At 32.7% G+C, this 13,766-nt stretch overlaps 2 protein-coding genes across 2 annotated transcripts; both read right to left on the bottom strand.

Moving 5' to 3' along the window:
* Positions 2,059–7,474, bottom strand: LOC109724334 (putative lysozyme-like protein). The gene is made up of 3 exons (XM_020253158.1): positions 7,470–7,474; positions 5,108–5,482; positions 2,059–2,185 (listed from the first exon to the last, which is right to left on the bottom strand). Exons 1-3 carry the CDS (start codon positions 7,472–7,474, stop codon positions 2,059–2,061), a joined length of 507 nt encoding a protein of 168 aa, XP_020108747.1.
* Positions 9,428–10,566, bottom strand: LOC109719770 (transcription repressor OFP14). The gene has a single exon (XM_020246583.1). The coding sequence runs from the start codon at positions 10,358–10,360 to the stop codon at positions 9,503–9,505; it is 858 nt and encodes a 285-aa protein (XP_020102172.1). The 5' UTR covers positions 10,361–10,566; the 3' UTR covers positions 9,428–9,502.

The following is a 13,766-nucleotide window of genomic DNA, read 5'->3' as shown; positions in this document are numbered from 1 at the left end:
TTGAATAAGAAAATAATGAGTTGTTGTAAATAGAAAATAATAAATTTATCCCAATTTTTATATTTGAATTTAAATTTATTGTTTTATATTTAAAATTTTAAATTTAACTAGATAACTTTTAAAAATATAAATATATATTNCTATATATATATATATATATATATATATAATTGAGCTAGAATACTTTTACAAGTATTACCGCCATGATGCTATTAGGTTTTTAGCCATTGGATCTACTCCTTGATTACTAATAGCCCTTGGATCAAACACTATTCCACCTACCACCACCTATCACCATCATCTCAACCTCACATCTCTCCATCCAATGGCTAAAAACTCAAAAGCACCACTCTCATAATACTTTTACAAGTATTCTATATAGCTCAACTCTCTCTCTCTCTCTCTCTCTCTCTCTCTATATATATATATATATAACGATTTATTGCACCACAATCAATAAATTTTTGCCAATTTACAGATAACAACTCAACTTTATAAATGTTATATTTGTAATCCAAACTTTTCAAGCTTTTCACAATCAACTATCTAGATTTGTATTTAATCAATATGAAGTGACGTAACATTAGTGAAATGGTCAAAATATAAAAAAAAAATGTAAGCTAGTCTCCATTATATATAGAAAAACCTTTTGAACATCGCGATTCAATTTTATAGTAAAAAAAAAATTTCTCTTTTATTATTGAACTTTTAAAAGTAAAATGTAATAACTAGAGAAATTCTTAGCATCAACAAGACCCGTATATTTCACAAGTATGTGTTATTTATTCTTTCTTGCTTATTTAGCTAATATTAATTAATGACTCTACATTGATGCGAATATAAACTCAAGTGGTAATTAATTACTGATTAAAAAAATAAATAAAAGTCCGGATGGCAAATGTTTAATTTTCAAAGTTTAGGTGGTGCATGTAACAAAATATTAAATTTTAGGGCAAACTTCAAATATCACCCCAATGATTTCGCACTTTTTCACTTATACCCTGTGGTTTAAATGTATCAATTTAATAACCGGTGGTTTCATTTTTCTTTTTTCGTCAGCTCCTCTGTAAAATTTCGTTAAATTATATACAAAAAACTTCAGATACCCCATTTAGGTTTATCGAATATTCACTTTAGTACATTTTAGTTTTAATTTTAAGACTGATTTAACGAAAAAAAAAATAGTAGAAGGGATAATAAAAAATAAAATAAAGCCACGGGGTACTAAATCGATACATTTTAAACCACAAAGTACTAAAAAAAATAGTGTGAAACTATAGCGGTGGTATTTGAAGTTTTTTTAAAATATTAAACTACTAACAGCTTTAGTTTTCAGAGAGAAGCATTCGCTTTCCTGGCTCTTGGGTCTATCAAGTTGTAAAGTCGCACAAAAAAACAGTGTTAAACATAAATGTGAAAATACTATTTTTTTGAGAGATAGGTAGCACGCTATCTGATTCGTTTATTTTATTTAGAAATAAACTAAATGTGAATCAACTAGGATTCAAACTTGGGTCTCGGATATCAACTATCAAGCCCTTTGCCAATTGCTCTAGGGACAGTCGGTATCACTCTTCTAGTTTCAAAAGTAAAATATTTGGTTTAAGAGTTTTGAATTGTAGTAGGATGCTTTTTTTTTTTTTTTTTTTTTTTCGAATTACTCATGTAATACTTTGCACAAGCCATAGTTGACTTGGGCCAAAGAAACCTCTTTTTTCTTGGCATGTATTGATTGCCGGGCTCGGACTTTTTACGTCTAAAACAGAGAAAATAAATTTAAGAAAAAAAAAAAGAGCTTGATAAAAAGAGTAATAAAAAGTATAGTGATATTTTTTTAAACACCAAACTACATAGAAAAGCATAAAAATAAAATTGGCTAAATAACAAAAAATTTCTCAGTCAATATCCCTTTTCTCACTTTCCCCTCTGTCATTCAAAAACCTATATTTTGCTCTCTTAAAAAATAAAAAATGTTCACTTTGACCCCGCCGTCAGTACGTGTTCCGTTAGGGTTTCATTTATATTCTATTTTTTATACCCAAAATATTTCAGAAATTCTTATCCTTTCTTGCCCTCCGCCATGCCGCCTCGCCCTCGCCCACCCCGATCTCTGTCCATGCCCACCCAAACGCCCTCGCCTATCTCCGCCGCCTCATCCTCGTCCACCTCTCCATTCACGCCCACCCTGAAGAAGATGAGAAACAATTTGGTTATTTTGTCACAATGTACCCCTCTTGATCATTTTTCATTTCTTAATTCGTTTGCTTCGGGATTAAGTAAGAACTAGTTATTCCAGGGATAAGGTTAAGTTCAGGGTTAAGATAAGGTTAAAGTAATTTTGTGTTTGGTTGAGAATTGGGTTTAGTCCAGGTATAAGTAAAATAGTGTTTGGTTGGACTAGGTTGAATAAAAAGGATAGTGAGTTGTTATAAATAGAAAAATAATAAATTTATCCCAATTTTTATATTTTGAATTTAAATTTATTGTTTTATATTTAAAATTTTAAATTTAACTAGATAACTTTTAAAAATATAAATATATATTTTAAGATTACAAATTATAAATTTTTAAAATGTCAAGTATAAAATATTAAATTTAAAATTTGAATAATTATAAATAATAATTTAAAATTTATAATTTAAAAATATAAATATTAATTATAAGATTATAAATTAAACATTTTAAAAATTTCAAATATAAAATATCAAATTTAAAATTTAAATAATAAAATTTAAATTTTAAAATTTTAAAATTAAAAATTAAAAATATTAATTTTTTGGTTACGAATTATAAATTTTTAAAATTTGTAATTTAAAATTATATTTTAAATTGAATTGGGGTGGGATTAACTTTAATCCCACACCAATTCTATGGTGGGGTGGAGTTTGTTAACCCTACCCCATTGTTTGTTAACCCCACCCCAAATGGGTTATCCTAATTAAAAAATAGTATTTGGGGTTAAAGGGGCTTTAACCCGCTTATACCTCCACTTTAACCCCCAACCAAACACCAGCTAAGGGGATAAAGTATGGGTTTTAAATGACAGGGGAGAAAAGTGAAAAGACGGTTTCTATAATTTAGCCAAAAAAATTTTACCGTTTGGTTCGGGGTTAAGGAAAAATTAGTTATTCTGGTTAGAGTATTTTTGTGTTTGGTTGGGGGTTGGAGTTAGTCCAGGATAGTAAAAAATAGTGTTTGGTTGGAGTAGCTGGGATAAGAAGAATAGTAGGTTATTATGAATAGAAAATAGTGTTTGGTTGGGGTTTGGTGGGGTTAGGTGGGGTTAGCTAATCCGGGATAACCCATTTGAGGTGGGGTTAGCTAATCCGAAATAACCCATTTGAGGTGGAGTTAGCTAATCCCACCCATTTTTAGAAATGTGGGTCATTCCACCCCTTAACCCCTTTTTTTTCTCGAGTCCGGCCCAACTAGGCTTCTTGTAGAACAAACAAGATTCGGCCTACAACCCAATACGTATGTAATTATAGTCGAATTTTCGGGCCTTTTTAACGGATCTAACCCGTTAAGATCAGTGTTCTTAGAACCGACCCGGCTATCATCGAACCACCTTTTTTATTGCACATATATTATAGTGTTAAAAGTGTATGAAACAACCATTGTTGGATAACAACTTAAGATATCAAAGAATTAATAATATTTTAAATACTTACATTTAACATTTTTTTTTCTTATATTTGAGCTTGAGAATTTTTAATAAGCCGACGGATTCGAGCTGAGAATCTACTATTCTAACATTACATTAAAATGTTGTGAACAATTATTCGTCTTCAATAGCTTAAGCTGCAAAAAAAAAGATATTTTTATTACTTAATTATATCCACTATATAGTTCATGTAAATTATACAAGATATAATATCAAAATTCCAAAATTATTTTTATTTCCTAATAGGTTGGACTCAATTTTTTGTTAAATTTATCTTAATCTGCTATCAATTAAATGCAAAAGTTTTCCTCTAATAATTGTGTTCAAAAGTGATCAATTCTCTCCTAAATATAATATTAATTTCTTTCCCGTTCACTCTTTTATTAAATTCTAGATTATGGTAATATTTGGAGCACTGTTATGTAATTCGGCTGCTTAATTACTTGTTTATATCATCTTTTATAGAAATTAATATATGTGAGGAAAAAAAAAATTCTGATTAGGATTAAATGGTTTCAAGTTTAAATTTTCAATATATTTAATTCTTGCATGCATGTGTAATTTTTATGCTCTTATTTTATTTCACTCCAAAATAAATATTCTAGGCTAGCTGTTTCGTTGGGGTCGTTACTTTTTTCTTTTTTAGAGTAATTGGTATCTTTTTTTCTTTTTGGCCAATTTGCATAAAAAATTCACAAATTTTCAGCTTTTGCAAAATTAGGTCACTATTTTGAATTTTACAGATTTAATCCGAATTTTCAGGACACTGACCAAAATACTCTTATTCTCTTTTTTCTCTCTTTTTTTTTACGCTTTTTTTTTTCTCTCCGGCTCTCGATCTGTTGGGGGAAACCGCAACAAAAAATTCGATTGTGATTAAAATCTAACTAATTTGTGATAAAATTAATAAATGTAACTTACAGACAATCGCTAAATCCAAATAAATTTTTTAGTTGATCCGGAAGCATGCGAGGCGCTGCCTTAAGACGTATTTCCGTCCTTCGTGCGGGATTAATCGAAAATACCATCCCAAGGCATGATCGAAATTTCTCCTCCTACAAATACAAACGTGGAAGAGGTTAACGGAGACTCTTTCAACATTCGATGATAAAAAGATCAAACAAAATAAAATAAAAATTTAAATAAAGTTTCTCCTTTTTTTTCACTTGGCTCCCTCTCAGCAATGTTCATCATAGATGAGCAGTGCAATCCAACGTATATATAATGGAGAGAGAATGGAACGTTGGAAATCCAATGTTCCCAACATTCCACTTAATTCATGTCTTTATGTGGTATAAAGAAGGAATAAATTAAATTTAGTCCATCCAATTAATTAACATAATAAACAAAGAATAATTATAAAATTAAATGATATTTGGAGATTTTGGATTTTTCACCAAGACTCTCCGCCTTCGCCTCCGCCTCCGCCTGGTATGATAGTACCACTGCTGTAATTCGCACCCGTTGCTCTCCAGCGAGGACGACGCAGACGCCATCGCCCGAAGCGGAGGCGTGGGCGTGGCGTCTGGGTCGGTGATGTTGATGTTATTGACGTTGGTGCTGAGGCTGGGGTTGAGGGAGGCAGTGACAGGAGGGATTTCGAAAGCGAGCAAGGGAGGGTATGCAGCAGCAGGCCAGCAGCGACCACCACCTCCACCAGCCGACCCTTCTCCGGCAGCCCCCTCCTCGCCGCCGTCGCCTCCACCTCCGCCTCGAGCGCTACTGCCGTCACCGCCGCCTCGAGCGCCGCCGGCGGATGGAGTGGTGGTCGGAGGCGGCGAGGACGAGGGACGTGGGCTATGAGGAGGACCAGGGGAGCTTTTTCGAAATGGTATTTACACAATTTTACACAATTTTACACCATTTTGGAAAAGCTCATTTAGCTAGATTAGATGTTTTGAACTCCCACCATTTATACCATTTAAATGTTGTAAAATGGTGTAAATAGTGTAAAATGCTGACCTTCCCCATCCCAATGCCGTGGAGGGCGTAGGCGATGGGCCGTGCGATCTAGGGCTTACGCCGGATGCCTTGGGGTCGGACCGCGGCCGCAGACCCCGCCGGCGCCGCCTCGGAGGCGGAGAGTCGGAGAGAAAAACAAGGCGTAAAAAAAGGAAGAGAGAGAAAAGAGAATAAAAGTAGGCCAATTTGCATAAAAAATCCACTTATTTTGGGCTTNATAGAGAGAAAAAAATAAGAATATTTTAGTTAGTGTCCTAAAAATTCGAATCGAATCTGCAAAATTCAAAATAGTAATCTAATTTTACAAAAGCTGAAAACTTGTGAAAAGTTAAATTGAGAAAAGCATTTTTATGATGGTCACAATGAGTAAATCAAACCAAACCAAATCAAAACCAAAACAAAAACCAAGCCATTCAATTCACTTTAACTTGGATCTGCTTTAACTAAACATCACTGTTTCCACATCACCAAAAGTAAACCTTGAGATTAATTTTTGAAAATAATAATAAGAGCAAATTGCAAGTTGGGTCCTTAGACTATCAGTACGGTGACACTTTTGCCTTCAAACTTTAATCTACTATAATTCCTACTTAAATTTTCAGAATTGTTGCAATTTATAATCAAATCTTATAAACCAATTTGATAGACTAATGCTAATGCATAGTTGATATAAAAGTAATACAATGTCTTAATAATTGCCACAGTAATTTATTAATATTTAGTCAACTAAATTAGGTTGCAGGACTTGATTGCAGTATTTCCAAAAATCCAAATCGAATAATACAATAAGAGGCAATACAATTGGCACACTCCAAAATAAAATATGCATCGATCTTATACCCTCTCCATCCAACGACTAATATTTATTTAAATTTTTATAAATCTTAGAATAAAAAGGATAAGATCTACACACTTTTTTGAGTTATACAAGTAAAATTTCTCATAATAATTATAATAAGTAACCAGTCAACGGTTTATATTAGCCATTACTCTATCTCCTCACATGCAAGAAAAAAAATCAAAAGAAAAAAATAATGTAGAAAATTCTCCTGAACTTTAGCACTTTTTTGCATTAGATTTATAAAATTTTTATTTCTTAATTAGACTCCATTAATGGACCCTCTCTCCGTTCAAATGAAATTACTAATTATGCATCCATTTTAGCCGTATGTTTTGGATATAAAATCGTGTAAATATTTAAAATAGAAATAATTTTTTTTCTATTCTAATGCATAAAAATGAAAATAAAATTAAGACACATTAACAGTTAATAAAATTTTTCTCTTAACCAAGTATATAAGAACTCAATAAAAAGTTTAAAGTTGAGGGACCTTATTTCTTTTTTAAAAAAAGGGTAAGGGGCTTATTTCAAAATTGCCTGTAGTTGTGGGGGTTTCCATATATTTTGATATAAGGACGATACAATATTGTAATTTTATATATTAATTGTGAAGTTATTATATTATACTACAACATATATTCGTTAACAACAAGTAATTAAATTCAGAAGTTTTTTAGCTCTTTTTTGTTTTTACAATAAATTAATTCACAGTATTTTTGAGATATTTTTATTTTTTTTGATACTTCAAAAAAGCACCTAATTAAATGCTCCTTTATAATTAAACATAATTTTTTTTATTAAACTAGTAAAAAAATATTTTGATACTATAAAATTATATAGTTTCCAAACGGGTCCTAAGTATTACAATTAAAAAACCACACCCAATGCATGTCCTTAATTGTATACATTGATCACAAATCTCACCCTATTTAATTAATTAAACGGCAATTTATATCCTCATTAACTACAATTTATTTATTATAGCATCTGCAGCATATATACCTCATTGATCACGCGGTTGGAACCCAACTAATTGTACCAATTTGTCACCTAAATGCGATATTATTATTAATCAAAATGGATATAGTTAATATAGTAGTAGCAGCCGTAGACGTAATAAAAATAATTTTAAGTACTATAAGTATACTCCAAAAGTCAAATATAATAACACATCACATTTGCTTCGTTGCATGTGAGGAATCACGTAATTTGCGTTGTAACACAATTAAAATATCATATCTACACTAAAAGTTTTTTTTTTTTTTTTTTTTTGAGAGAGAGAGAAGTATCCACATTCTGAGTATATATTTGGGAAAACTTCAAATACCCCCTTGTGGTTTCTCTTTTTCTGACTTTAGTACCTTATGGTTTAAAGTGTATTAAGTTAGTACCATATAATTTTGCACTTTTTCACTTTAGTACCCTGTAGTTTAAAGTGTATCAAGTTAGTACCATGTGGTTTCGCACTTTATCACTTTAGTACCCTGTGGTTTAAAAATCACAGGGTACCAACTTGATACAAAAATAAAATCACATGATACTAACTTGATACAAAAATAAGAACTAGGCTGAAATACTATTAATAGCACCAATGACTTGGTGCTATTAAGTTGTATACCATCGGATTAAAAAATGTGCGGTTAGGATGATGTGGGCCCTCTAGGGTTGAGTGGGTGGTTGGTTGAATAGTATAATCTAACAGTTGAAAATGATAAAAGAGGTAAATCTAACGGTAGAAAATTTGATAGTACCAAATACTTTGTGCTATTGATAGTATCCCAGCTGGACTCACAAAAATAAAACCATAGAGTACTAACTTGATACACTTTAAACCACAAGTTACTAAAGTGATAAAGTGAGAAACCACAAAATACTAAAGTGATAAAGTGAGAAACCATATGGTACAAACTTAATACACTTTAAATCACAAGTTACTTAAATAAAAAAATGTGAAACCACATGGAGTTTTTTAAAGTTTTCCCTATATATTTTGTGGTCACCTCTGTCTACGGCGACCTTTAAGTTAAAGTGGGGCCCTCTAAAAACAAACTACCGAATAATTAGAAATTAATATTAATTAAGTCATTTTAATGTGGAGATTTATTAATTACAAATATTATTGAAACTAATATATATATATAGAGAGAGAGAGAGTTGAGCTAGAATATTATTGATAGCAAACGAGTTCCGTTGCCACCTATTTGTTTTCGATGATGGAGCTTTCAAATCGACGATCGGCGCCGTTAAATATGATCCATACCGCTTAAAATGTTTAGAAATTAAATTTTATATATTTTCAATATTGTTCTCCTATCCATCGAATAGACACAAAAATAAACGGCTGAAAATGAATATTCTTTAGAAAATGATGATAGGAGTCTTGTAATCAAGATTAAGAGTATAAATCTCGTTTTAAATAGTTTAAAAAAATTTCTAACAAAAATTTAATTAATTTGGATATCTTTACACCATTAAACGAGAAAACGTCTCGTATCGACCATTAAAATTACAAATTTTGAAACCCTTTGATCATTAGGCAAATTATGTCGAAAAGATTTAAAATTTGATTTCCAAACACTTCAAGTGATATAAATTATATTTAACGATGCCGATCGTCGATTTGGAGACTCAATCACCGAAAACAAATGGGTGGCAATAGAGCCTGTTTGCTATCGATAGTATTCTAACTCAACTCTCGCTCTCTCTCTCTGTATATATATATATATAAATGAACTGAAATATGGATTGTTGATTTCTAATTTTGAACATTTTTGAACAAATCTGAAATTTTATCAAATTAAAATAAACAAGAACCGACAGTCTCTAACAGAAGCAAGAGAATGATATTCGAGGTGCAAAATTCAAAATCTAATTGCTTAAAATAAATAAATAACTATATATATATATATATATATATCGAACGAAACATGAACCAAATTCAATAAATTATATCTATTAATATTAAAATCAGCTCTGTCAGTAACATCACCGAGTATACAATTTCGTAACGAATCGGGGCGCGTTCGACGCCGCCGTCACAGCCGCACCGCCGCCGCCGCCGCCGCAGCCTTTGTCCTCGTCCGTCGCCGCCGCCGCCGCTGCTCCGTCCCGGCATCCGCCGACACCGCGGGGTCCCGGGGACGGCGGAAACTAACGGTCAGATCCGTAAACGCCGTTAGGATGTACTTGTGCACGCTCTTGTCGTTCAGCTCCAGGTAGCAGAAGAGGAGCTCCTCCATGAAGTCCCAATCCAACGGCTGCGACGCGTCCACGCGGCGCGCGTCCACCATCTCCCGCATGGACCGGCGAAAGTCCTCGTACGGGTCCTTCGAGAACGTCACCACCGCCGCCGCCGCCGCCGCCGCCACGTCATCCTCTCCCCCCTCCGCCGCTGACGTGTCCTCCTCCGACGACGACGACGACGTCGACGCCGACGTGGCCGGCCCGGCCCGGTCCAGCATGATCGAGTTCGACGTCGTGGCGGGGGACACGAAGAACCGGTCCGAGGACCGGACCGGCCCCGGCTCGGGGTCGAACCGGGGGGGCGGCGAGGCGGCGGCGTCGGTGACGTCACTCGGGTCGCGGATGTAGAGGGAGTGGAAGTTCTCGTGCAGGAACCGGTCCACGTCGGACAGCGTGGCGCCGTGAGCGGCGGCGGCGGCGTCGGCGGCGTCGTCGTCGTTGTGTCGGCTAACGGCGAAGGACGGCGTCTTGGGGTACTTGCAGGCGGAGAGGAGCCAACTGGTGGTGGAGTACTGCGGGTTAACGGGTTTGTCAGCGGTCCTCCTTCTGGCCCGGAATTGGATGCGGATGTTGATGTTGGGGACCGATCTCCTCAGCTTCTTCGACAAGTAGAGCTGCAGCTTCTTACTCCTCCTCCCCATGCTGTTCATGTTAATGCCAACGCTCTTAATCACGTCACCACCGAGAAGCGCTTCAATTCTCCCAGAAGCGCTTTTCCTATATATTCTCTCTTCTCCTTCTCTCACTCATATCATACATCTTGTATATATATATTTTAATGTAATTTTCCAAATTTGTCTTAGCAAATTTTGCTATTAAATGTGAGTGGGGGTAAATTAGATATGAGATGCTTAGATATGAGTTAGATGTGAAGTTGTGGAGTTTTTATATATATGTATATGTATATATACACGGAGTTAATTAATTAATGGCGAGGAAAGTTACGTGGATTTAATGGGGGTTGGGTACACTGATATTGGGATCTGATTAAAAGTGATTTTAGGAAACGTTCTCTTATATTAATTAAGGAGTTGCCTTAATGACTACTTATGTTGATTCTATGATCACAAGTTACAAAAACTAACTTCCTAATTAATTAATTAATTAATTAACAAGTTACAAAACCCAATTTCTTTCCTTTCTCTCCATCCAAAATGTGAACAATTTCCTAATTATTTCAATCAATCAACTAAGAAGTTGTTCGGTTCCTCAGAAAGTGCGAAAAATAATTTAAAAAATAATTCCGTGAATCTTTTTTTTTGCAATTTTTTGTTCGTTTGAATAAAAAATAATAGATTTTTTAGAAAAGCTTTTTTCGAAGTTTTATAGGAAAGTAGTGTTTTTATTTTAAAAAAATTCTGAAAAATAAAAATACTAGTCTTCTATGAAATTTGGAAAAAAAAAATTCCCAAAAAAAGCTTTTTTTTTTAGATCTAAACCGGCAAAAAAAAATTAAAAAAAAATTTCTATTAACATTTTTAGTCATTTGTAAACGATGAAACAAATATTCATTAATTGCTCAAGTATTAAAAAGAGAATATTTTTGACTAAAATTTTATAAATAACTATAATCAAGTTTTACGGTCTAATTTAATTGAATAGATTTGAATATTTCGCAGATATACTAGTGATCGATGGGGCAATTCAGTAAGCACCACGTCATCTATCACCAAACTATCACATTATCAATATATCTTCTTTTAACAAACTAAATTGGATTGCGAAATTTAACTATAACAGTTTAGAATGTTTTGGGCAAAATTTGCAACAAATTAAAGTTTAAATACTAAAAATACAATTCATTCTTTTTAGAAAGATACAGCACATTTTTCTCAGTAAAGAAAAAAAAAAATCTGTTCACAAAATACACAACGAGATACAAAATTTTACGGGGACAGTCCCCATATTCAGACGACCCCATTCATTGAGAACTATATTTTGAGATTCATCCCATGCAGTTTATACGACGAACGGTGGATAAGACTGTCTCATTTGGGGGGAATATCCCCACAAAATTTTAGTTTGGCATACCAATAAGATATTGTGACCTCAACCTTGCATTAATTCATATGCTTTAATAAAGCAAATGCATGTGAAGATTGATTGCGTTTTAAATACGAAGAGATCGTTCTTTCGGTTAAATGGAGCTGTCTGATTAAGATCGGACGGCTGCTAGAGTCCCATGCGTGTTCCCCACCCTTTTTTTTTTTTTTTGCGTGTAGGCTAGTGCATTTTTATTTTGCCACTTTATAGTTCAAAATATTACAGTTAATTAATTATACTATCGTTTTATTTTTATTTTAACAAAAAATTAACCTACCTAAATAGAATAGTAAATTAAACACAATTAGAAAAAAAAAAAAAAGGAAAAACACTGGAGAAGCTAGTCTTGGAGAGTTATGAAAATTTTCCTAAGACGATATATAGCAACTGCTCTAAAACTTTTATTTCTTTCTTCAAAATTATTTGAATCACATTCTCTAAAGAANACAAAAATATTTCCTCAAAAAAAAAAAAAAAAACAAACTATATGGTAGTTAAATATAATTTTTTGAATCATGGGGTGGAAAAATAAAAATGTCCTATATTGCAAAGTATTTCAGTGCCACTTTTTTGAACCACTGGATGACAAAGTAAAAATACACTGTGGGGAAATTGAGAATTTTTTTTTTTTTAGAAAAATGGAGAAAAACATTCTAAACTTTATTATTTTTGGAAACAAAACTTTAATATTACTAATTAGACTCTCTAAATATTATCAAATAATTTAACTGGTTCTGTTCTCAGCATAAGTTAAGTAATTAAGTAGTCATCTTGATCGCTTGTATTGTATATAATCTTGCATAGTTTAAAACACAGACAAATTTATTTTTTTCTATTCTAACTCATAATAAAGAATAATAAAATTTAAAGATATATTCATCCTATTCTTCGATTCGGTACTTGGTCATGCATATTTTGAAATTATATATACAAAATTATTTGAAAAATATATGATTAAATCAGTTGTTTAATAAGTAAGTTGGGCTGAGGAGCGAGATTAAATGTTCAGGGGATTGTTTGTAAAAGTTTTAATATTTAGTGTGAAACAACACGGTGTTTAAACATTTTTATATTTAACACTCCCCTCACGTCCTCGAAACTTTTTAATCGGCCCATGACGTGGGCTTGAATTAAATGGGAGGAAATTAATATGCTAGGAGCCTGGCGTGACTCGAACTCAGAACTTCCTGCTCTGATACCATACGAAACAACCGTTGTACTCTAAAAAGTTAAGCTTTTAGATAACGGTGTTTAAACATTTTTATATTTAACATTTAGGAGTCCTTTTACATTTGTTTTTTCGTTTTAAGCATTTTCCTTTTATTTATCAATGCTATCCATAGGCCCTACGTGTAAGTGTAAACTTTAGCTCTTTTTTTCCTTTTTTTTTTTTTTACTTATCTCATCATTTGTTTTTTTTTTTAAAACAAAACGTAAAAGGGGTTTTTTACCATTAGTATTTTTTTTTATTCTTTTTGGTGGAAATTTATGGAGAACCCCTCAACAAGAGGCCATTTTTTAAAAAGGGTCTTAAACTTTATTTTATTTTCTTGACACCCACTAAACTTGCAACTATTTTGGTTTGGATTATTCTAATGAGCTGAATGGAGAATTTCAAGATTTCGTTAAAATTAATTCCTTTTTTCACTTTTCCGCTGAAAAAATAGTGGATTTTGTTATTTTTTAATGGTTGATCGCTAACAAAGTTACTAATTTTTACGTTCTCTAGTTAATTAACTAGAAAAACTCAAATCAAATTGATTAAAGATAGAGAGAGTGCCATTAAAAAATGTACTAATAATTTTAACTTTTCTCCTTTTTTTCACATTAAGACCACCTACAATTTAATGAGAAAAATATTCTCATAACATGTTTATCCCAGGAATAACGGCTATGGTAAAATTGTACTATCACCTATATAGGCTATTATTATTATTATTATTATTATTAATTTTCATTATTATACCTAACTACAAACAATGAGGGCAATAAAATAAACCAAAAAAAATTAGG

Source organism: Ananas comosus, linkage group 1 (genome assembly GCF_001540865.1).
Source record: "Ananas comosus cultivar F153 linkage group 1, ASM154086v1, whole genome shotgun sequence".
Lineage (NCBI taxonomy): Eukaryota > Viridiplantae > Streptophyta > Magnoliopsida > Poales > Bromeliaceae > Ananas > Ananas comosus.
The sequence above is the reverse complement of the archived record's forward strand: the minus strand, read 5'-3'. Positions and strand labels throughout refer to the sequence as shown.

Coding starts and splice junctions, on each gene's coding strand:
- LOC109724334 (XM_020253158.1), bottom strand. Junction 2,186..5,107: donor GGGTGCGAATTACAGCAGTG/GTACTATCATAC, acceptor CATCTTCTTCAG/GGTGGGCGTGAATGGAGAGG.
- LOC109719770 (XM_020246583.1), bottom strand. CDS start 10,360: ATGAACAGCATGGGGAGGAGGAGTAAGAAGCTGCAGCTCTACTTGTCG.